This window comes from Rhinopithecus bieti, unplaced genomic scaffold (assembly GCF_001698545.2).
Source record: "Rhinopithecus bieti isolate Rb0 unplaced genomic scaffold, ASM169854v2 scaffold_3878, whole genome shotgun sequence".
NCBI classification, from domain to species: domain Eukaryota; kingdom Metazoa; phylum Chordata; class Mammalia; order Primates; family Cercopithecidae; genus Rhinopithecus; species Rhinopithecus bieti.
In genome coordinates, this window is record NW_016805059.1 from 6621615 (window position 1) to 6646964 (window position 25350).

Here is a 25350-nt window from a genome sequence, read left to right on the forward strand (position 1 = left end):
TGGTGAGTGGCAGAAGTCCTGGTGGGAGTGGATGGTGTTTAAACAAAGACCTGAATTAAAACTGAAGGCATGGTATGTTAAGAAAGTAGAATGTGTAGAACCTGGTGATTTGTTTGAAAGTGTTAGGAGTTGTTAAATCATGGTCTCAGAGATCAGGGAATGTTTGTCTGGTTTAGCTAAATAAATGTTAAAACTAGAAGCCTGTTTCTCAAATTGGGGTTGCAGTGTCCTCTTAGAGGTCTCATGCAAACTGAGTTGTTTACGTTGCTTATGAGCTGGATGTATCTTAGGTTTCAAACAAGTTATGGTTGCAGCACTACTCAGGTCTTACAATAAGCCAAACAAGCAATTCTTTATTAAAAAGCATTTGCTACTCCCGCCACCCACCAACCCAAGATCTTTTTCCTGGCCATGATGTGCCTTATCTCTCTCTACTAGTCATACAATTTGTTGGCCACCCACTGTGTATTTATCTCATCTCCTACCTCTAACCATCACAGCTTTCTCATCTTCTGATTAAATAGAAGAATTAGCCTCTTATTTGATAAATCATTGTATGGGTACCTGTGTCTAAGGGTTTCTGAAGTCTAGCAATAGAACATCCTCTGCTCGTTGAGAAAACATGTAGGCTCACCTGTCACCAAGCCCTCCACATGTCAGAGACTGCACTGAAAGAACATTCAATTCTTTCATTAAGAGAATACAATGCTTGCCCTCTGGGAGTTCAACATCTGGAAGCAAATCTAAAGAGGGAGAAACTGGCAAGGAGAAACACATTAGAAATGGCATCTGCCTTAAATGATGTTCAGTGGGATTTGGGTTGAGGTGCTGCTCTGGAGTTATGGCCTGGTGTTAGTAGTCTTGATAGCTAAAACTAACATGCTTCTTTCTTGTAAGATTTCAGATTGAATATAGTGTTTGAGAGCCTGGGTTCTGGGGTCTGACTTCCTGGCTCTGCCACTTCCATGTGTCACCCTGGCCAAACTATGTCATCTCTATGCTTCCCGTCACTGTAAGATGAGGATCATAATAGTATCTACCCTAGGAATGAGAGGATTCAATGGCATGTGTGTGTGATGTGTGGCACACCTCCTGACACAATAAATACTCGCTGCTGACCCTTCCTGAAGCCAAAAAGAAGCGAAGGCTCAGCTGAGAAAGGTGTGCTATGTGAGTACTAAAGATTGCTTGCCTTCTTTCCAAACAAGAGCTGCTATGGCTAACCCTGAGACCCTTTGTAGTCATTTAATTACAAAGAAATTCTGGAACATACTTTCTTCAAGCCAAGTTAGTCTTTTTAGTTTTTAAGTTACATCTTGATCATATCACACACAATCAGTTGTCACCTCAGGGCACTTCCAGAAACAAGTTTGCAGGCCAGCATGTGGCAAACGACACCTTAGAGGAGACTGGGGCATCACTGCCTCTCTGAAACCTTCCATTGATACTCATCCCCTCCCTCCTCCTTTGAGTTCAACACACATTAATCGAGCACCACAATTTTTCAGGTTCTGTATTAGGCTCCAGGGATATAAGGGTGGACAGACAATTCCCATCCTCATGAAATTTGCAATTGTGTGGAAATATATGTGAACAAATTCAATCCACTGTGATAGAGGCCCCAATGGGAGTGTGTAGAAGGTCAGAAGAGGTACACAGAAAAGACAACAAGGAAGGCTTCACAGAGGTGGTGACATCACACTAGGATTTTGAAGGGAATAAGAATGGGGAGAATCAGAAGATCCACATGGTTTGCACAGGAGAACTACACCAGAGGTGCTGTGGGGAGACGTGCTAGTAGATGAAATTGAAGATGTAGGCAGGAGCTTGATCATGTAAGAGCTTGGCCTTTGTTGTGGGAACATCAGGGGCCATTGAGGGACTTCAGGTAACAGAATGCCACAGATTCACAATTTTAGCAGGATCACCCTAGTATGAAAGACAAACTTGAAAAGGGTTTACAGACGCTGGCAGGTTCATGTCACCACTGCAGATTCATTGAGGGCAGAGACAGAGTCCTGTTTATCTCTGTATCCCTAAAGTTTAGTGCTTTATAGGCATTTAAGAATTTTTTTTTGGAGCGAAGACAGCCCAAGTTGAATTTTCCCATTCTGTATCCTATCCTCAGAACATGCTGACCTGGACCTCCATCTGTCACAAGCAGCTTGACTAAGATCCTAGGAAATTCCTTTTTTTCTTGGCATTCTTTTAACTGGCACTCTCTGTTTACTAGGCCCTCGGTGCAGCTGTAGTGTGTGATGATTGATGCTTATAATTCTGACCTTAAAGTACTTCATGGCTTCTAAATCATCAAAAAAAGATTAAAGCATATTCTCAGTATCACTGTAGTATTTGTGTGTTTTACTGCCTTCTTCTCTGGAAAGTGGTGGTTTATGAAGTGCCTGTGTACTTGTGTGCACACGGACACAGTGAGAGTCTGTGATGGTCCTCAGCTCTTCATCCATGGGGAGGCTATGGTGCATGCTCAAAAATAAACAAACAAAATAATCTGAGTTCTCTTCATGCCTAGAAGGAGGAAGCGCTTGGTCCGAGGGGCAAAGTGGCTTGAAATGAGAGCGAAAGCAGTGGTTAGGAAAGCAGAGGGAATGATGAGGCAAAACTGGTACAGACCAGGAGTCAGGCAGTTTATGAGCCAGCCGTGGCTGGCTGCATTCTGGCCCCAGGAAGAGCAAAGCCCAGGGTTGGGACTCCAGTTTCACGTTCTGTGTGCCTGGACCCGAATCATCAGGCTTGGATTTGGCAGGATTTTCCACCCAGCTATAGTTGTATCTCAGTAACAACCGCTCAGTAAAATGCCAAACATTAGGCAAGTGAAAACATCAATAATTAGAGCCTCCTGTTCCCCACGCATCTTTTTTTGAAAACCTTTATTGCTGCAGAGCTGACATTATTAGGCATAGAATGAAGAACTCCAAATAGAAACTGTGAAATGGCTCCATCTTATAACCTGAGTCCTAAAAAATAAGGATGTGATGTTGTCACTAGGAGGGAGATTTGTTTGGGTTTTCTTTTTTTTTTGAGATGGAGTCTCGCTTTGTCGCCCAGACTGGAGTGCAGTGGCAAGATCTCAGCTCACTGCAATCTCCACCTTCTGGGTTCAAGTGATTCTCCTGCCTCAGCCTCCCAAGTAACTGGGACTACAGGCGCTTTACCACTTGCCAGTTCTGTGAATTTGGGCAAATGTTTTAGACTCTTTGTGTCTTAGTTTTGTTTTTTTAATCTGAAATATTAGAATAATACAGATTCCTTATTTTACAGGGGTGCTGTGAGGCTGAAATAAAATGGTGGATGTGGAAATGCTCAACTAGAAAGCCCTATCTATATCAATAATAGCATATTAATACTAAAGAACATCATAAATATCCTAATAAAAATAGAAATATATTTCATCTGCAAACATGACGTCCTCTAAAATTTTCCCAAAGTAGAGTGGGGAAATGAACTATTTATTGAATCTCTACCTTAGGGGAGGTGTTCCAGCTATCACTTTATCCGTTCTGCAAAGTAGATCTTACATCCCAATTTTAAACACAAGGAAGCTGAGGCTCCTAGTCACAGCAGAAGTGGGATTCGAACCTGACTCGAGAACTTAATGCTCTTTCTCCTTGGCTACATGATCTCTCGTTGTCTGTCTAGTTCCAGACCCCCAGTGTTCTTAAAGGCTGCTCACATTCTTTGGTGCTGGGAAGTGTGCCAGCCATTTCTTGGTCATTCACTCCTGTAAGTGGGGCAGGGTGGGACCCAGAGGGAACTGGGGTGCCGGGTGCCCCCAGAGAGACCAGCAGCACGGAGTCCTCCGGTGTGTGGGACAGGCCCTCCGTTGGTGTTCCACTTTTAGGGAGTTGGCCTGGCATGGACAGAAAGCCAGGCAACAGCTATGCCACATTTCCTAGCCCTTGAGAAGATGGCTACAGCCCTGTCGTTTTCAGAAGTTCATTCTTTTTCTGTCAGAGTGAAGCCACCCTTCATCAGGACTCCTCTCAGGAATCAGTGCCTCTCGTGTGTTCTGACCGGCCCCTTATTCTGTTTGTAGAGGGAGTGAGATTAGATTTATTCTATGTACTAACCGCTCCGCTAAGCTTTTCTGGGACTCTTCCTGTAGCTTTGATGCCGGGCACTGGGGGAAAGGGTTCCCGATGTGGCAGTTCATTAAGTGCCGAGTGGGGCCCACCGCTGCGTGCATTTTCTTCTTTATATCATTTCCCTGATTCCCAGGCAAACAGTCGGCTTGTGAACTGGAGCTGCCCACCCAGAGAACCAGAGATAATGCCTGTTGAAGGGCCAAGTTGCATATTCAGCGAGGATGTCAGTGTGTGGGAGAAGCATTTGTTCAGCCTGCGATTCTGAGAGGAGCTGTGTTTTGTGTTCCCATAGGTTCTCAACAGGAGGTGTGTAGAAGCGGCGGTGATGACAGGCCTGGCTCTGAACTGCCACATAAACAAGAAGTCCTTGTTTGACAGGAAGCACTACTTCTATGCAGACCTCCCTGTAAGTACACTTTGTGATCCACCCCACTGCAAGTTCTCAGAGCAGGGCCAGCCCTGCTGTGGGGGGTCGGAGCAAGGGAAGGGGGCTGTGCCTCTCATGTTTTCAGCCAGCACTGTGTCCATCCCAGTGGGAAGTTCTGCCCAGCCCTGATGCAGGCAGGTGCCCCTGATGTTTACTAGATTGGATGCAATTGTCCTGATTGCTGACTTCTTGCTTACCTCATGCTTCTGGTGGCTCGCTCATAATTGCACAGGGAGTAGAAGCCAGTGTTCACAGGCTCAGCCTGGCCGTGGCATTTGGTGCTAATTGCCTGTTAGTACAAAAGCGAAGCCTCTGGCTGATGCAACAGTAAATGCATACTGTAGCTCTGTCGGCAGAGCGAGGGCGTCTCGCTTTTAAGTTGAAGTTCCCAATAATAGGGCTGTCTCCTTTGGAGACATTTCTGTCATCTCACAAGGAGCAAGTAAGTGGACAATAGTAAGCGGAAACATGAACCAGAAACCTGGACCAAGAACAGTAATTGGCTGAGCAGTAAACTCCATATTGACCTGCTTTTTTCTGAAAAAAAGTTTTTTTTTTTAAGCCACACCATGTGAGTGAGAGCCAATTTTTCATACCATCGAACTGGAACAAAACTGAAATGTTGAATGAGTTTCCCAAAATAATGTTTCATTTGGTCTGATTCAGAAAAACAACAGTGACAATGTTACTTTACCTCATTCTCCTTGAACTGAAGATTGCGGGGAGCTGTTTTTTAGTGGGTGAGGGCATGAGTAGAATTAAATAAAAAATACAAGTAAGACTGCGTTCTCCAGGGGCTGCTAAAACCTCTGGCCTCCAGCCTCTCAGCAAGTCTACTGTTTGGTAGGGCAGAAAGAATTAAACCGCCTTTCTTTATCTTTTAAGAGTGACAGACAGTTTGGCTGAGGTGGGAGATTTAGTAATAATATGACTAAAATGAGATGTTTTGGTCATCTGTGGCTTTCTGGTCTTTCTGGCCCAGATAGTTCAAATAATCTAGAGTTTCATAGGACATACTCATATAATAAAGCATTTGTTGTTTATCTGAAATTCAGATTTAACTGGGTATCTTATATTTTATCCAACAACCCTACCCAGAGCTTAGTTTTATAAATTGAGACTTCTTGTTTCAGCATAGAAAACGGGTTAGTCTTTTGCAGGATTCTCCAGGTATGGTCCCCAGGGCACTAACATCAGTATCTCCCGGGAACCAGTAAGAAATAGAAATCTTCAGGCCCCACCCTCGACCTACTGAATTGGAAACCTTTGCGGTCGGGCCAAGCAGTCTGTCTTTTGACAAGCACAGTAGTATTTCTGATGCAGTTAAAGTTCTTAAACTGCTGACTGGCCAAGTGGTGAAAGACATGGATTTTGAAGCCTGACCACCTGAATTCAGACATGGACACTGATGCTCACTAGCTCTGTATGTGACTGTGGGCAAGGTCCTGATCCCTCCGTGCCTTGTTCCTCCTTCCTAGGGTTGTTGTGGGATTAACTGAGTGGAACACAGTGAGAGCAGCGCCTGGGACCTAGAAAATGCCACAGATGCCTTTGCTCTTATTCTCTGTTCTTCTCCAATTCTCCTCATTGACCTGCTATCTCTTTAGTGCGTGTTGGTGCCTCTGTGCATTTGAAAGTAATTCTTCCTTTCCACTTAGAAGCAGGTGAAGGATCCTTGCAGGATCCATCAGTGCTTTAGTACCATGTGCCTTCCGTTAACGGAGGGGGAGTGGCACAGCGTTTTCTGGCTGAAGGAGCTAGGGAAGTTGGGTCAGGGAGGGCAGCTGCCATGATTGATTCCTTTAAAAAGCAGAAACAAAACAAGCTTAAACACACACTAGCAACTGCTGTTGGCCGTGTGGAGAGTAGATGGCAAAATGCTTAGCCAGCATTCCGAATAAGGAGGGTTTGCCAGGAGCCTGGTAATGAGATGCAGAGTTTAGGCTAATGAGCTGGATGGAAACAATAAATTCTTTTCTTAGGAGTCCCTGACAATGATATTATTGTTATTCCCCAATACAGCACTTTAGTGAGGGCGATGGGCTGAATTCGTGTCATTTATTGTGTTGTTATTGGGAGTGGAGGATTTGGGGAGGGTGAAGGGGTAATGGCAGGGGCAGAAGAGACCAGGTTCAATGATGGCTGCAATGCAGCGACTAATTTTTTTCTCCTTTTCCTTTTTTTTCTTGTTACTGTTTTTGCTTTAAGTAGGCCTGTCTTTGTATGACATTGTAAAAGGGATAGTAAACTGAATCCCAGCTTTTATGTGTGGACCAGTGACTGTGTGTACCCTATGTTTGTGTGCAGGCAGGCTACCAAATTACCCAGCAGAGGCTCCCAATTGCTGTGAATGGGAGCTTGACATACGGCGTCTGTGCAGGGAAGAAGCAGAGTCAGGTGATCCCCAAGACGGTGAGGATCAAGCAGATCCAGTTGGAGCAAGACAGTGGCAAAAGCCTCCACGACGACCTGAGGTCGCAGACGCTCATTGATTTGAACAGGGCAGGTAGACTTGGAGTGTTTTCATTACTTCTTCCTACTTCAGTTCTTGGATTGCAGGCCCCTCTTTTCATCGTTAGAGTTTTCTTAAACAAATTGAGAAAGCAGTCACAGGAGCCTAACAGATGGAGACCAAAATATCAGCATTGGAATTGGCGCAGCTGACTAGCGAACATGGCTTGAACTGCAATTATTAGGCTTGCTAGTAACTCACCCTAAAGTTAGACAAACTTATCCACCTAGTCACAGACCCAGCAACTGGATATTTTAAGCAGTCATTAAAAGAAGTGAAACAGTTAAAAATTAAAAAGTGGGGCCTAGGGGCCTACACCTGTAATGCTAGCGACTCAGGAGGCTGAGGTGGGAGGATCCCTTGACACAGAGTTTGAGATCAGGCTGGGCAACATAGCAAGACCTACTCACCAAAAAATTAACAGCCAGGTGTGATGTCATACACCTGTAGTCCCAGCTATTCAGGAAGCTGAGGTGGGAGGATCACTTGAGCCCAGAAGTTCAGGGCTGCAGTGAGCTATGATCACGCCACTGCACTCCAGCCTGGGTGACAGAGCAAGGCTCTGTCTCAAAAAAAAAAAAAAAAAAAAAAGCTGGAAGGGAAGAGAAATGATTGAGAGGCTAGAACCACTCTGAGAGTCCATCAGTAAGGCAGGATCTTCCTGAAACTTAAGCCTAATTTTTCTATTGGTGAAATTGGAGAACTGCAGTGAGGCTGACTCTGGCCCTCTTTGGTAGGCGTGGGCCTTCTGGAGGTGGTCCTGGAGCCCGACTTGTCCTGTGGAGAAGAGGCGGCAGCAGCTGTCAGGGAGCTGCAGCTGATCCTTCAAGCCCTGGGGACCAGCCAGGCGAACATGGCAGGTAGAAGCCACAGAAGCAGCCTTCTTCTTTCCCTCTCCCTTCCTGCCTCCTAGAACCTCTCTGACTTTAGTTCTATTTTCTGTCAGTTATATTGAGATTGTTTGCAGCCACTTTTTCCCTTTTGCAACCCTGTTTTTTAGAATTTTCCTTGGATTCTTTGATGAGCCCGCAACCAAATATAAATACATGACCAACAACATTGCAGACACACCAAACCCTTAATGAAATAATGGTTTTGAGCAGTTCAGTCTTTCTCAGGAAGAAGACACTGTGTTTATTAAGAACAGTTCTTAGTGAGTTCCGTATAGATAGCACTTTGTCATTAGTTGCCTCTTTTCCTTTGAGTCTGTTTCTTTTCTTTCGTAGATTTTTCATCCATATACAGTGGAAGCCAAATTATGTTGACTGTAAGCCAAGATAACTTTACCCTGAGATAAAATCTTAATTAAATTCAGTGGAAATACAGTAGGAAACTAAAACAAATAAAAGAAACACTTGCACCCTTGGGACCAGACTACACATTTGAAGCATTTGCAAATTGCATATAAAGATCATAGGTTTTGGTCACACTCGATTTCCTCATGACTCTAGATGTTCTTTGCCCTGGCTTGGTACTGCTTTGCTCTCCCATAAGTCCCTAAAGGGTAGCCTCTGCCATCGTTTTCTCCTATACTCTGTTCCAGAAGTTTTGAAAACTTCTGCCACCCTCAGAGCATGCCCTGATGGAGAGGAGATAAAATATAGGTTCTGAATCTACAATTGCATTTTTCCATAGCACGGTACAGTGGTCACAGCAGGTGCCCAGGGAATGCCGTTGATGATAATGTTCATCTCCGTGCTGTCTGATAATACTATTTACCAAGCTTAGCATGTCACATAATGTATTTGCACATTACAGGGGAACTTCTGGATTTGTAATGCCACATTTGTCATATAGAATGTGTAATAAGCAACAAATTATAGCATCAGAGCCCTGGTACATGTTGAATCTGAGGAGAGAACTTGCTTATTTGCTATTTTCTGTAAGCTTAAGACTGGAAAACACAGCCACATGAGTTTGAGTGGCATAAAGGTTAGCTGCCTACAAGTTTCTTTACAGAGACAACGGTCTCTTTTAGAGTAAGAGAATTCTCAATTTTAGATTTATTGCTCATGCCACTTTTTTTTTTTTAGTCCACAGAACACAAATGAAATATGGGCACGTTGGATGGTTATCCATTTATGCTCCAAGTGTTGATTGCTTTAAGAAAGTTTTTATTATCCCATTCTTCTTCAAACTAACTGTGATTCCTACCAACCCTATGGGATCATAAATAGGCCACCTGTTAGCTGAGAAATAGTCCCATCTGGGTCCTTGCCAAGAGATAAACCATAGTGGCAAGAACTCATCAGTCAGTGACAGCTGAGAGTGTTCATTAAATCTCATTTGTTGTGACACTTTTTGTTTCTTTTAAATACAAATCCAACGGCTCTTAGCACAGCAGCCGAGAGGCTTTGGTTGTTCTAAAGTTCTGTGGGAGCTGAGGTCTGCCTGGAGTCTGCAGGGAGCCAACTCCTTGGTGCTGTGAGCATTTTATCAGCCACCTCTCCTTTGCTCATCCTTCCGTCCCTCCCCCAACTCCTTTAGGACCAGTGTGTTGGCCTTGGAGCCTGCAGCTCAGGAGCTGAGGGCCACCCTGAAGAAGTGACACTGAAGACTGGTGGACACCCAGGGTGCTGTGGAATGAAGCCTAATTGCTTCTGGGCTGTGGTTCAGTGAGTTCCTGATAGTTTTGCTGATGAGCATAGAACAAGTCAGCCCAGGTTCCAAGTCATTTCCTTCTCAGTGGACAGCCTTTTGCCCCTGTTGAGGAGATGCCCAAAGTATTAATAGTTTGTTAAGTTGAATGTGTACAGAAGTAGACATGCTAAGTGTTTCAGCGATAATAATATCTACCAGTTGTGACATTTAGTATGTGCTCCTCAGTTCACTAGGCATTTTTAAATTAATTTATCATCTCATTTAAATTTTAATGACATTGCTGAGAAGTAGGTGCTAGTGTTTGCCTGTTGCAGGTGAGGAAACTGAGGCTTAGAGAGGTGGGGGTTATTTGCCTAAGGCTCATAAGAAGTAACGGAGCTGGGACTTGAGCCCAGGTGTGTCTGGGTCCAAGAGCCCTTTCTCTAAGCACAGCATCATACCACTTCCCTAGTGGCAGCCATGGCAGTGTCGTGACAACATCACAGATGCTGACTTAAGAGAGGCAGGATAGCAAGGCAGGGTGCCAAGGGCTGCCAGGTCCCAGATCTGGCTTGGAATCCTGTCCTACAACTTCTAGCTATAGGTGCCCAGGCTTTGATTTCTCTGAGCCTCACTTTCCACACTTAAAAAACATGCCCCCAAATAATTTTGTATAGAAAAGGAAAAGAAGAAACCAAAGAGGAAAAGAAGTCATCAAGGCCATCTGATAGAGTTGCGGCAGCTGGCTGAGAGGAATTACTTTGTGGGAGAAAACATAGAATTCCAGTTTGGATAGGTTAAGTTTGAAAGGCCTCGGGAATAGCTCAGTGGCTTTGTCACCAAAACCAACAGTTCTCCAACCGTTTTAGCTCCAGGGACTGGTTTTGTGGAAGACAATTTTTCCGTGGACTTGGGGGGCCGAAGGTAGGGTGGTTTCAGGATGATTCAAGTGCATTGCATTGATTGTGCACTTTATTTCTATTATTACATTGTAATATATAATGAAATAATCATACAACTCACCATAATGTAGAATCACTGGGAGCGCTGAGCTGGTTTACCGGCAACTAGATGGTCCCTTATCTGGGGGTGATAGGAGACAGTGACAGATGATTAGACGTTAGATTCTCATAAGGAACAAAAGCCTAGATCCCTCTCCTGCACAATTCACAATGGGGGTCGTGCTCCTATGAGAATGTAATGCCGTGGCTGATCTGACAGGAGGCGGAGCTCAGATGGTAATGCGAGGGATACGGAGCAGCTGTCAATACAGATGAAGCTTGGCTCTCTTGCTCATCACTCACCTCCTGACCTCCTGCTGTGCCTCCTGGTTCCTAACAGGCCACAGACCAGGACCTGTGCATGGCCCCTGAGTTGGGGACTTCTGACTAAAGGTGTATTACAATGAATGTACTAATGTCAAGAAATGTACTAATGAATGTACTAATGTCTAGAAAACTTAGGACAGGGCCTCGAAAATAGCCTGTGCTGGGTACATGTTCAGTGCTCTTATTAACAGTAACAAGTAGTAATACTTTTATGGAATTACCACTCATCTAGATGAATGAGCTTTGTAAAATATGTTCAATAAAATTTGGTCACTTTTTTTTTTGGTCAAACCTTGTTATTTTCAGCGATCAGAACGAGATAGCTTAACAGACCTTCCCCACCACATCTTTGGGCCCCTGCTGTTTGCAGAAACAGTTTTCTATCTTGATGTTATATTTCTGTTGTGTGAATGTGTTTTAGAGAAAAATATGAAACTGCACTTTATTACTGTGCTCAGTGGTACAGTTTTTTTAGTTTTGCTGTTATAAATCTCGACTTCTAGAAGGTAGAAATTGAGCCTGATGCCATTCTCATGATGTGTGAATGAAGGCCCTCCCTCAGTGGTGCAGAACGCATTGAAGGAAACCTAACTAGTAAAGCTTTTGTGCACTTGAGGCAATTTAACTTAATTTGTTTAAAAGGTATTTTGTCTTCACTAGATAGCACGTCTTTTGTTAATGTTTGATACTGCATTTGAATCCAGGCTAGCGAACTCTCTTTCAACACTGCAGGATACTAAATGATTCTTCTCAGGTATTTATGGAGTGTAGTCTTCTCTGGGAGAGACTGAAACTCATGCTTTTATTCCTCTTCCAAATTAGAATTCTAAATTGTGAACGATGCTTTTCATTTTTAAAAGCAGGCAAGGTCCAATTCATGGTTCCCTGAGTTCAAAAAAAGTTGTCTCCCAAGTATTGCAGTTTGGTTCGATGGAGCTCAGCACACTTTGGAAGTTTTCCTTTGAGCTTAATGGGCCTTTCAGAGGATTCCAACTGCAGATTAGTCCTATTCAGACAGAACTGTGGAACTTACTGGGAACCTACTGTGAGACAGAAACCAGTCTGCTTACTCACTGCTCAGGAAGATGCCAGCGTTCTGGCATGCATCGCTCAAGATTTCATTTATTCAACAGTCACCAAGTGCCAGACCCAACTCTAGGTTTCGCAGAAGGCATTGTTCCTGCCACATGGATCTTGTGTTCAGGAGGGTGACAAATACATTAACAAATAAAACAAAATAATTACAGCAACAAATGCTTCAAGGAAATAAATGGGGTGCCATACTACAGAGTCACATTGGAAGGTGACAGTGTTGTTTTTAAAGGCCCCTCAGAGGAGGTAACATTTATTTAAAACCTGAAGAATGATTCAAGGCTCAGGCAGCATAGAGCCAGGAGACGAGCATTCCAGAAAGCAGCTGAGGCCAGGGCCCTGGTGAGAGGCTGGGGATGGGCCCCGAGGTAAGCAAGGTAGCACAAGGCCACTGTGCCAGAAGCAGAAGGAGCAGTTGCATCAGGTGACACTGTAAAGGCGGGCAAGGGGTAGATCAAAGATAATGGCAGGAAGTTTAGCTCTCAACCCAGGTGCAGTGGTAATCACTGAAAGGCTTTTAAGCAAGGGAAAAACATAGTCTGATGAATGTTTTAGAAAACCACTCTGGCTGCTCTGTGGGAAGTGGATTTCAGATGGGTAAGAGTAGAAGCCAGGAGACCAGTTAAGAAGCTTTTGCAATAGTTCAGATGGAAGACGATGCTGTTTTGAACAGCACTGATGACAGTGAAGATGAAGATGGAGAGACAGGAGAGACGTACAAGATGGTTTTTAGAAATAGGCTGTGTGGAAGGTAAGAGACAGGGAGGAAGCACAAATGACTTTAGGGAAGTTGGAGGAACTAGGTGGTGGTGCTGTTTACTGAAATTGGAAGATGAGATCGAGAATCTCTTTGTGCAGGGCCAAATCAGGATTTCCTTTTGGAAACTGAGCTGCCTATGAGACCTCCAAGTGGAGGTGTCAAATAGATACCGGAGCTGTAAGTGGGGAGCTCAGAGAGGTCTGGGCTGGAGAGACAAATGTAGGCATCCTCAGCACGAGGTGGTATTTGAAACTGTATCTGCCCACCCAGAGAGTCTAGATAAGGAAGGGGGTCCTGGGTTTGGATGGGAAGGAAGGCATCAGCAAATGAAATGGAAACAAAGCATCCAGAGGAGGAAAACTGGGAGCAAAAGGCGGCAGAAGCTGAGCTAGGAAGGTACTTCACGAAGGAAGGATCGGTTGGTGTGTCACATGCTGCTGAGGTGTCCAGTAGGTGAAGACAAGCGTGTCCTGTGTCCACTGGATGTGGCAGCCAGGAGACTATTGGTGACTCTGACAAGGGCATTTTTAGAGAGATGGGGAGAGAAGCCAGGCTGACATGGGTTTAGGAATAAATGGGAAGTGAAATAGTGGAGACAGTATCTGCAACAAACAAAACTTAAGAGGCTTTGCTGAAAAGGAAACCAGAGAAACATAGCTAAGTGACTGATAGAGTGAGAACTGGGTCCAAGGGAATAGGTTTTGGGGTTCTTGTTTGTTCATTTAATGAGAAATACTATTGCATATGTATATGTCAGATGGAATGCTGAGAAAGAGTAATGACTGGTATGGGAGAGAAGGGATAACTGAGAGTGACACCCTTGAGAAGGCAAGTGGGGGTTAAAATCTGACCCAGGCCTCAGGGGCCTTCCACTCTGGTCTTAAAGATGGAGGCCAGTGCACAGTAGACTATGGTCACATACTGAATTATGTAGTATAGATTATGAGTATTCTGATAGTTTAGGGGACCCACCAGTGCAGGCCAGCTTGCTGAGGAGGGCTTCTAGGAGGAGGCGGTAACACTCAAGTGAAGCCTTGAGGGATGAGGAGAGGGACAGTAGCTCTGATAAAGAGAGCGTGCTGGTGGAGCGGACAGGGATGTGTATGCAGAGGGCTGCCTTGATTGGTGGAGATCTTTCTCCCGGAATGAGCAGCGGGAACATACGGGTTGTGTCGACTGAAATCAGATGAGAGCTGAGGAACACCAAGCAGAGGAGCCCAGATGATCCGGTAGGAGCTGTCTGTGCTGTTGAGTAAACAGCAGGAATGATGAACCCAGATTGTAGCAGTATGAAAGTCACAGCCACATTGCCAGTCCCTGGACAAGGAGGGAACTGTGTTAAGAGTCAGGATGTGATCTTATAACCTAAGCCTGAAGCTCGGAGACCTCAGGCGAGGGACCTTGGGCAAGGGTGGTAGCGACGGAAATGGAAAGGCCGTGACAGACATGAGGGATATTTGGCAGCTTCCAAACTGGTAGGGGCTAGTTGCCAGTTTGGATATAAGGAGCAAATAAAACAGAGAAGTAGATGACCTCAGGGTTCCTAGACCGAGAGTCTCAGGATGTCAGGAATAGTTGGGACTGCCTGAGATGCAGATACACACAACTTGTCAAAAAAGGGATTAAAAATAACGGGCTACAGAATTCTTGTAAAAATGTTGAGAAGTCAGTGCTGGAGAGAGAGTAATGTCTGACCTAAGAGGCGTCTTTTCCCTGTCAGCATGGGTGGCAATTGGGCGAACCCTTCCCTTTCTCTGAGAATGAGTGGTGAGGTGTCAGCCACCAGCTGCCGGTGACCTCCAGCTTGGTATAGTCTGCACCGCCCAGCACTGGGAGAATGACAGAGAACCAGTTCCTTTTCATGACATGGAATTCATTTTGACTACTTTATTATTTTAATATGCTTTTGCTTTGGAATCTTGGCAAATGAATTTATTCAGCCCATCAAGACACTCAGGTTTGGCAGATTACTTTTTAATTTAAAAACTTAACTAGGAAAATAAAATCCAGCATTTTGTCTTCTCACTCTGTTCTCTTTTAAATGTTGTAAATGAAACGGGGAATAGAGAATCTGAGCTTTACTTTCTAGGGTGCCAAATGTGATTCTTTCTTACCTACATCTATTTGTCTTGGAATTTTTTTTTTTCTCTCTCTCTCTTCCTCAAGAGCCTTTTAGTCCTCTCCACACATTGCCTGTTTCTTTAGGCCTTGTTGCTCCTACTCTGAGAGGCCTCCAGGGTCAAAGAAGGTCCTCCCAGCATGGGGTCAGCACCTCTCTGAGTCCCACCACAGACTCCCGACTTCGTAACAGCGCTGCCTTTCTGCTGTGGCAAATCGTCAGGAAGGATTTGGAGTCATGTTTGTGGAAGGAGGAGATTATTACAGTACCTGGAGGAAGGAGGAGGGGGAAAAGCCCAGGTTTCAGTTCTTGCCTTTGAGCTGCAAATTCTCAAGGACTCTCCTCTAAATCTCCTGGAATCACTGTTAGAAATCCACATTCCATTGGAGAGCAGTGTAGGGTTATCAGCTATATGAGGCCTTTCCTCCAACTCAGCTCTGACAGTTTGAAAAAAACTTCAGTATAAACCTGCAGAGTCAATCTCCGTTTTAATAGTTTTGTTTTTCTTATTTAGCACAAAAAAATTAGATCTCTCCACCTGGCGTGTCTAAAACTTCTCTTTGGTATGTGCATACACACACATCTGTATGTGCTCACATGTACAGGTGCACACCGTAGGTGCCTCAGGACTGTAACCCCTCTCGAGGGAACAGAAGCACCAGCCATGTACTTCACAGCCTAACTCTGAAGTTAGGCTGCTGTAACTCAACAGCAGGTAGAGTTAGATGCTGCTACCTTTGACACTCCCTGCCTTTAAAAGACCATGTCACCTCCAAGAATTTCTAAGGAGTTGTTTTTTTCTCTCCTTCCAGAGGGCCAGTTGAGAGTGGATGCCAATATATCCGTGCATCACCCTGGGGAGCCTTTGGGCGTTCGAACAGAAGTGAAGAATCTCAACAGCATCAGGTTCCTGGCCAAAGCCATAGGTGAATGCCAGCTGCCGCTCCTAGCGTCCTTCTTCCTATTGTTTCTCTCTTGCTGGGTAACAAACAACCCAGAAACGTAGTGGCTTGTGCAAGAACTACTTTCGTTTTCACTGGTCCGTTCTGCCGGTCCTGCGTCAGCTCACTCATGTGGCCGTGGGAAACCAGCAGGCCAGCTGAAGCAGAGGGTCCGTGGTAGTCTGTCTCACACCCTGGGGCCTTGGTGCCAATGTCTGCTGGGCTTCTCCATCCATGTGATCTTTCTTCATGCACTTGCCTGACCTTGGCTTTCTTATGAGGCAGTGGGAGCATTTCAGGGGGATGAAGGCAGAAGTGAGTCCTAAGCTGTAGAACTCACACAGTGTCACTTCCAGTGTATTCTATTCAAAGTAGATTGAAGCCAGGCACAGTGGCTCATGCCTATAATCCCAGCACTTTGGGAAGCCAAGGTGGGTGGATTGCTTGAGGTCAGGAGTTCAAGACCACCTGGGCAACATAGCAAAACCCCATCTCTACAAAAAGTTAAAAATTTAGCCAGGCATGGTGGTGTGTGCCTGTAGTCCCAGCTACTCAGGAGGCTGAGGAGGGAGGATCACTTGAGTCCAGGAGTTTGAGGTCATAGTGAGCTGTGATCGCGCCACAGCACCCTAGCCTGGGCGACAGAGCAAGACTCTGTCTCTAAGAAAAAAAAAAGAGAAAATTACATTGAATTCAAAGCAGACTTGAGGGAAAATTAGACTCTACCTGTTTATCAGAGGATCCCCAAAAGATCATGGCTATGTTTTACCGTTTTCTACCTTCTTTCTGACAAGCTTGAGATTTATAAGGGCATGGTTGTTCATTTTAGATTGACCATGGCTTGACCTAAATGGTCATTATGTTTTCCTGCTTTTTATATTCTTTTTAACTGCTAGGTTATGTGCCCATGCAGTCAAAGAGTAGTCTTTCTGGAGCACACACTGTGGGTATTTCATTGATGATAAATGCATAATAATTAAAATAGTTTAGCAAGATAAATATCTGGGCAGTCCCATAGATATAGGTAACTGTGAATTTAAGGGGAGGACCTCAGAGTACTAAAAAGATTTTTTAAAACCGAAGCTATCTAGAGAGGAAGAAGGAGGGATGGAGTTTGAAGTGTACCGCTTCAAGAGTGCACAGAGACCAAGACAACTGAGTTTGTTGCCAAAGTTTTGCTGTAGCCAAAATGTTTAATAGAGCCCTGGTCTTGTCAAGAAAATATTAGAAACAGTACAGAAAAGACGATTCTAGTCTTGTGTTAAACCTATTGTCCTGAACCTGAAGTGAATCAACCAGCCTCAATGAAGACAGTCTTCAGGAAAAAGGCATTAAAGTGGTCAAAGGGGTAGCTTATGGGAACAGAGAGGGAAGGGATAGGCTCCCATATGAAGGCAGACTAAAGATGGTGAACTGTTCTCTGTTCTGCCTCCAGAAAGGGACATAACCCATGTTCCCAAAGCCGGGAAAGGTTTGAATCAGGGAAAACCCTTATAAGTCAAGTTGGTGGGAAGCCTGGAACAAATGGAGGAAATGCAGGTAGTAGTAGGCTGGGTAGTAGTGGGCTGGACTTGTTATTTTAAGAGTTGGTGATAGTAACCTAAAAAAAGCAGCCGGATTTTAGGTAGAGTCATCCACAAGTTATGAAGGAGACCCCGGCATCTTTTTGGCTGTCCCTAGCCTCCACCTGTCCTATGAAGAACTCTTTGGAGGACCAGTCTGAGGGAGAATTCTCCCTGTGGTCTGACTCAGAGTGGAAGAGCCAAAGCTTTACTACTGTGGGTTCAATTCTCCAAATCTGTGATTCTTTCCACCACCTTTCTCTCCCGGTGTCAGGCCATTTAGCCATCATCTTGTGTCAACCAAAGAGATCACTGGAGTTGGGGAGAGATGGGCAGCAAAAGCTGACATGTGTTGGTGTTGCTGCCTCTTAGCAGCTCGGATAAAGGGTTTAGGTTTGGGCAAGGGAAGGTAGTACATGGTGGGAGGGAGAGTTAAGATGAAGGCTCAAGATATTTTCATAAAGAAGCTTAGCAGGCTGGGCTCAGTGGCTCATGCCTGGCCTGTAATCCCAGCACTTCAGGAGGCCAAGGCAGGAGGATTGCTTGAGGCCAAGAGATTGAGACTAACCTGGAAAACATAGTGAGACCCCCATCTCTTAAAAAAAAAAAAAAAAAGAAAGAAAAAAAAAAGCAGCAGCAGCTTGGCAATTGTGATTGTGTTTTGATTCCCACAGCCTCCCTCATTTGATGGTGAGGCATGGATCCATGGATCTTAATCATTCAGGGCCATGGGTCCTTCTGAAAAGATAATGCAAATGCTGGACCCTCTCTCCAAAACTCGCACATATGCACACAACCCACACTTTGTGTATGATTTTGGGGGTGCCAGAGCCTTTGAAGCCCATCCCAGGCTCCCAGGGTAAGAACGCTTGGTAGGCAGCAATCTCAGACCTAGATATTGGGCCCAGCCCCACTTCTGCCAAGTCACATCATCTGCATGGGGTTGCGTAATGATCTCTCTGAACCTGAATTGTCTCAACACGGAGGGAGCCTGCCTTCCTAAGGCCCTTTCCAGCACCAGTATTCTACGATGGCAGTAAGAAGGAAATACAGCGTGTAAGGGAAGGATAATTATAAACAATCTTCCTGATTTTTTTTTTTTTTTTTACTTAAAGATTGAGAAAGGTTGTTTCTAATTATTGCTTGACTAGATGAAAGGTATAATCAAAATATGATGCTAAATTAGTATGTTTTTCCTAGACTATGAAATTCAGAGGCAAATCGATGAACTTGAGAATGGAGGTGAAATTCTGAATGAAACACGCTCATTTCATCACCAGCTGGGGTGAGTTCGCATTGCTGAGCGTCCTGACCACAGCCAGGCGGGGTGCGAGAGGGCTGGGCTCAGCCACTGGCCAGCCATGTGACCGTGAAGGAGGCACTTAGCTTCTCCACTCTTAGGTTTCCTCAAGTACAATTAGAAAAGTAGTGTACCCTATAGGGATATAATACACCCTAGGGCTGCTGGGAGACTTGAAGTGACCCAGACTGTGCCCAAGAGCTTAGTTTTAGGCCCTTTTCTTCTCTGCTTCCAGCTTACCTGCCTTGTGGCAAGAATTTTTACTTCCTTAATCTATTAGACCTCTCCCAGCTGAAGCTAGAGGCGGAACAGAGTGAAGACCTGGTTGTAGAGATGCCTTATTTTTGTTTAGATAACTTGGGCCTTAATTTTCTAATTCAAAATTTTGAGCATTGTATACTTTAAGCAGAATACTGAAAAAAGCTCACAAGCTGAGTTTGAGCTGGCTGAAAGCTGGATACATTGAAGTCATTCTTTAAAAAAAAAAATTATTCTGTACATGTTGCTTTCTTTATTATTTTTTTTTAAATGTATTCACTTAAGGTTTTCCCATGGAAGGCCACAGAGTTTGATTTTGCCTGTGTCCCTTATTGGTAGGGGAGCCCTTCCCCGCATACAGGCTGGCCAGTGCTACTCGCAATGTTTAATGTTTTCTTATTTAACTGTTGCAGGTGCACCATGTCAATGAGAGACAAAGAAGGAAAACAGGACTACAGGTGGTTACTCCTTATGGCAAAATACTGCTATATATCGGGGGCTGGGGCGTATTTCAAGTTCATTTAAAGTTCAACATAATGATCCTGAACAATTTTGAGGAACCACTTTTTGTCGTTGTTACATGATGGGACATCTAGACTTCCTCTTCGATATGCATACTGAGAGAAGTACTAGTTTCTTGATTTGGTAGCCTCAGAGTGCCTTGTTTGACTGATTCAGCTTTTGAAAGAACTTGTTCATCCACTTTTGTGTTGAAGTTGTCATAGTTGAGCTAAGAGGATGGCAGTTGAGGTTGGGGTCTAGGCTCTTCTTATTCTTGTGTTCAATAACCGATTCAGTACTATGCTGAATGAAGCTCCTTGAGAAGAAATGAGAAAAGAGATGTTGATAGCGTATGCTGATGGTGGTTCCCTTGAACCTCACATGATGCTATTTCATGATAAATTAAGTTGAACTACTTAATATGAGACCCACAAATAAAGCCGATACTAAGAACAGGCATAAGATAAATTGAAACTTTAATTTTTTTTCTCATTGAGTTTAGCAGGTTGAAGTTTTAAGCAACAAAGTTGTGAGATCAGCCACCTTTCCTTTGTGAAGGGCAGAAAGATGCAAGTGTAGCTGTTGTTATCAGTGAGAATCAAAATTAGCATGCTTATGTGGGAAAGAAGAAACTCATAAACCCTTCGCGTGAACCTCACCCCAAGAACTCCCATTGTGTGTCTGCTAGAGTCAACATTATTTTAATTAACCGTGAACTTCCCGGATGAGTCTGTTCTCCCAGGAGCCCACTTTATTCCTGAGTGTCGCTGCCTGCCCTGTTGGTGTGCCTTCCCCTAAGTGTGGAGTCTGGCTTTCCATCCGCCCGTGGCTTCAGTGTGATGCCTCAGATGATAATGAGCTGCAGGAACTTCCCGTGGGTTTCCTCTTGCCTTCAGAAGCCAGATTAACTCACAGAAGAGATCTGGCAGTGAGGTGATGGGCAGTGTGTGCTTCGAATCCATTCCCTCCGAACCACCACTTCTTCTGAATACCCTGCTTTTTTTACATAAGCCGTTTGACAAAAATGGGCAGAGAGAAACCATTAGTGCTGGACAAGAACAGAGGGAGGGACATCTTGTTTCATAAGACTACATGCGATGGTGCAGCTTTCACATTTAAAAAAATTAATTCCTTTCATTTTTTAGAGCAGTTTTAGCTTTACAGTAAAATTGAATGGAAAGTCCAAAGTCCTCAGGTACTCTCCCTCCCCACTCTACCCCCAGAGTCTCCTGTTATGTCCCACAGTAATGCAAGATGCTCATTTGTTACAATGATGAAACCAATATTCACACCTCCATATTGGCTAGAGTCCATGGTTTACACTAGGGTTCCCTGTTGTGTGGTACGTTGCGTGGGGTTTGACATATGCACAATGACATGCATCCACCATTGTGTCGCACCGAGAAAGACGTTCCACTGCCTCGCTATGCCCTGTGCTCCACCTCTTCATCCCTCCCTCCCTCTCCTCCAGCTGTCACATTTTATTTAGGCAAAATATATTCATTTCTTCTATTTCTCAAGGATAAATTTTGTTCCTTTCATTTTTTATTTATGTAAATGCTGCTAAAAATAGTAGAAATGTTGAAATGGGGGGAAGTCACCTTTCCTTCTGATAAGCAAATTGTTCTCATTCGGTCCTATTTTTTCCAGCCTGTGTCTTTATGAAGACATAGTCCTGCGTGCATATGGATGCTTCTGTCAACAGTGGATCATGTATGCTGCAGGAGTCCCATGAGATTATCACATGGCATTTTTACTCTCCCTTTCTTGTTCAGACATGCTTAGATACACCAATGCCATTATGTTACAGTTGCCTACAGGATTTGGGACACTCAGTAGCCTTGGAGCAGTAGGCTGCTCCACATGGCCTGTGTGTAGTAGGCTGTGCCATCCGGGTTCATGTGAGTCCACTCTGTGATGGTCCCATGACAAAATCACCTAACGACACATATCTACGAACATATCCCCGTCATGAAGCAACACACAACTGTAGACACAATTCCTGATAAACTGTGGAACGAATTATGTATCCACAGTTACAAATCCCAGTGTGGCTTCAAGCCTGTGTTGTCCTTTCACTCATCTTACTTATAAGCATGGAGAGGAGTAGGTTTGGAGGTTTTGACACCGATGCAAAGGCTTCCCTGGGAAACAGAATTGACATAATAGGACATTTGAAGATATTTGCAAGTAACATGGCATCTAAACACAGAAACATTCATGTTACTGGGGTAGATTTTGTTTTCTCATTAATCCAAGTACTCCAGATTCAGGTCCTGTCTCCTCTCCTCTGTCTGCCCAGGTTCATGCCAGAACCCAACCTGCCTCCCCTGGTGCTCTACGATGCCACATCTCTGCCGGCAGGTGCAGACCCACAGCAAGTGATCAATATTGACCAGATTCGGGAGACACTCCCGGAGCTCCCCAGAGTGACCCGAGAAAGGCTCGTCCAACAGTATGGGATGCTGCTGGAACACAGTTTCACTTTGCTGGTAGGTATCCATCAGATGCCAAGACGATCTCGGCTCAGCAGATAGGGCAGTGTCCTTCAGAGGCCTGCCACATACAGGCTGCCATGGGCTCTAAGTGGGGTGGGCATGTTTCTTAGGTTGTACTATAGATGCTACTGAGAAGAATAAGATGTAGTAACCTTTGCTCACTACCATGTATGGTAAATGCTCCTCATACAACCAGAAGATGAAACGCAATCTTGTGTTAGTCATTTCTTCTGTGTAGAAATGAACGCCTGCCCACAGCAGCTGTGGAGACTTCTTGAAGACTGTCCAAATGTTATGGATGAGTTTTTCCCATGTGTCTGAAGGACAAAAGAAAATCAATATATAGGGTTTCTGGATGTCTAGCGGTATCGAGCCATGACAGGGCTGGCAGGATGTTGCATTCCCAAAAGCCAGCCAGTTGTTTTGCCAATTTCAGAAGAAAACATTTATTCCACACAAAATGCCGAAAATTCTGACTAAAAGTATCAGTCCTTTGAGGCTTGAGGCTGCGTCTGATGGGGCTGGTGGAGAACTTGACACTGTCGAGATCTGCTTAGGGATTTTCCCTCCTTTTCAGAGATGCCTGGGGCTTTGTGGTTTTCTTTGTCATGGCAGCATTAAAGTGACGCAGCATCAGTGAGGGCAGCATTTTGTCACAGTTGTCGTCGTTTTGTCTGTTAGGAAGTGGGAAGTTTTGTTGCTGCATCTTAGGGAATCGATATATGCCACACTCATCTTTTGGGGCAGCAGGATCTATGGAAACTCTGGATTTTTGCTTTTTGGATGGCCAATCATAACTACATTGGGATGCTGGAATACATGTATTTATGTCTATTTATACACTTCCAATAACATCCTAGCATTTACAATACAACGTAGGCAGTCAGATGCATGTTGAAAGAATGATTCTCTCTTCATCATCCATAAATCAGCTACTTGGAGAAGCAGAGTTGGTCACTGCCTCCTGTGGGCTGCTGTTTGATCTTCTTCTTACCTCTCTGGCAATTGTATCACTGTTTTTTAAGTGCTTATTAGTGTATGTTGTTCAGCATCTTGAAGGCAAGGACTGCTTCATCTTCTCTGCTACTCAGCACAGATGAGCACAACATCAGCAGTGCTTAATGCCACACTTTGACTATGACTCAGTCAGTCAGCATTCCGTACAGGGGACCTCTTAACCCAAAGCCTCTTACAATTCATGTATTTTTCCTAGGTTGATGTAACAAAACTATGTTTCAGTCTTATACATCTTCCCCACCATCTTGACTGCTTGAGTTTCCAACCTACTTGAAGTAAACACTGAATTCTAGCCCTATCTTTTATTACTATTTGTGAAATTACACAGGAGTTGGGAGGAAGGTACCAAGGCTACTCAGCCTCGAAGATTTAAGTTACCTCCCTCCACTCAGCAGGAGCCCAAGCCTACCCTTTGAGGTAGTGTATGATGAACCAAGAAATGGCCAAGGTTTCTTTGCTCAAAATGTGATTTCATAGAGAAATCCACTATATATAACATTAATTTGTGTGTGTGTATATTAGCTGCCTCCATAAGAGAGTGAAAGAAACTTTCAGAATCTCCTCTCAAGAATACAGCTGTTTCTGTTCAAGGCACTGTATGAGAATCTGTGCCCCCTTCAGAGGGCATTTCCATAGGATTGTCACTCTCGGCCATTGATGAGGGGTAATGGGGACAGCGTTTGCCTCACCTCACTGAGCATAAGCTCCATGAGGGCAGGAACATTTTTGTGTTTGTGTTTGTGTCCTCGTCTTTATTCATGGGTCCTGCATGGTGCCCAAACCTAGTAGGCCTTAAATAGGTGTTTGCTAGGGGCTGGCAAATGAGTGAGTCTATATTTTAATAGTGTAAAGGCCTGTATGGGGAAACCTACCTTCAGTTTTTAGTTTAGTGCTGTTTTTTTTTTTTTTTTTTTTTTTTTTTGAAACAGGGTCTCAACTCTTGCCCAGGCTGGAGTGCAGTGGCATGATCTCAGCTCACTGCATCTTCTGCCTCCCGGATTCAAGCCACCTCCCACCTCAGCCTCCCGAGTAGCTGGGATTCCAGGCATGCGCCACCACTCCTGGCTAATTTTTTGTATTTTTGGTAGAGATGGGGTTTTGCCATGTTGGCCAGGCTGGTTGAACTCCTGGCCTCAAGTGATCTGCCTGCCTCTGCCTCCCAAAGTGCTGGGATTACAGGTGTGAGCCACCATGCCCGACCTAGTTCAGCACTTTTATTAGCATCTTCTGTGCAGCAGGTACTGAGACAGAAACAAAAGTTTTTTTTAAGATTTTTTTTTGACTTCCAAGAATTTATACATACACACACACACACACACACACACACACACACACTACAATAACCAGCCCCCAGGACAGATTACACTAGATAGATGAATAATGTAGGATCAGGGCCCACAAGAGGTAGTGGTTAACTTGGTTGGAAAAAAAAAGGGTGAATTTTTTGGCCATTTTTGAAAGGACTTTTTTTGATACCTTAAAACATGCTTATTTTATGGCTTGCAGATAATGTATTGGGTGATTAGTATTTCTCCTTTAAAGGGCTAGTACTTGAAATTTCCAAGTTAAGTGAGATTAGAATGAGATAGGAATGGGAAGAGAATGATTCAGACAAATTGTTTTCCTGAAATTAGGCAGCCTGAGCCCTTTATGACTTTGTAATCATTGGAAGCTGCGTTACTCATAACATACCCGAAAATGATATGTTCATGTTTTTTCCTGCCTTCATCAAAAACACAACAGATTGCTGAGAAGGGCAGATGCACAAATCTAATGAACCATCTTTCAATTTAAAGAGCGCCCAGGAGTATTCATTAAATAAATAGCAGTGGTGAAGGTGTGCTTTGCAGAGCTGCGACTCTGTGCTCTGTGTCTTTGGATTGCTTATTAAATTAGGCATTATGCACATGCCCACCCCCACGCACACCTCACCCACAAATGATGACAAACTTCAGAATTTAACTCCAGTCTTTAATTTACCTTGTCATTTTATTGTGCAGTGAGCACCAAATTATTGTTAATATTTACAGAACTCTAATGTTATACTTTAGCGTCTACCACACACAATACCTGACACATAGTAGCTACTCCATGACTGGGTGGACAGATGGATGAGTGAATGGGATGTTATCACAGCACACAGGAAAATCCTGGGAGAAGCAGCGTTCCTGATAACAGCATCCCTGTTTCCAAAGGTCAGATATATAAACCATGCTTTGACAACCCAGAGAATCATGGGGTATCTTGCCCCACCTAAAACTTCAACCTATTTAGCTAACCTTGCTTCTCTAGTTTATGTCAAGTTGCCTTGATTTCATATATATATATATATATATATATATATATATATAT

At 44.2% G+C, this 25350-nt stretch overlaps 1 protein-coding gene across 5 annotated transcripts in view; it reads left to right on the forward strand.

The window, feature by feature from the left end:
* Positions 1 to 25350, forward strand: part of GATB (glutamyl-tRNA amidotransferase subunit B) — an 84598-nt gene that overhangs the window by 31902 nt on the left and 27346 nt on the right. For 2 of the 5 annotated variants that reach the window (XR_001885387.1, XM_017871125.1), the window contains exons 3-10: positions 4396 to 4509; positions 6838 to 7036; positions 7780 to 7902; positions 15734 to 15847; positions 18625 to 18709; positions 19396 to 19440; positions 20213 to 20416; positions 21786 to 21975. Coding sequence is in view for 4 of the 5 variants with exons in the window: in XM_017871125.1 (XP_017726614.1) it covers positions 4396 to 4509; positions 6838 to 7036; positions 7780 to 7902; positions 15734 to 15847; positions 18625 to 18709; positions 19396 to 19440; positions 20213 to 20416; positions 21786 to 21975 (1074 nt within the window). In the remaining variant the exon portion in view is untranslated. The remainder of the gene's footprint in view (positions 1 to 4395; positions 4510 to 6837; positions 7037 to 7779; positions 7903 to 15733; positions 15848 to 18624; positions 18710 to 19395; positions 19441 to 20212; positions 20417 to 21785; positions 21976 to 25350) is intronic. The other 3 variants (XM_017871127.1, XM_017871126.1, XM_017871128.1) reach the window with 3 other exon arrangements.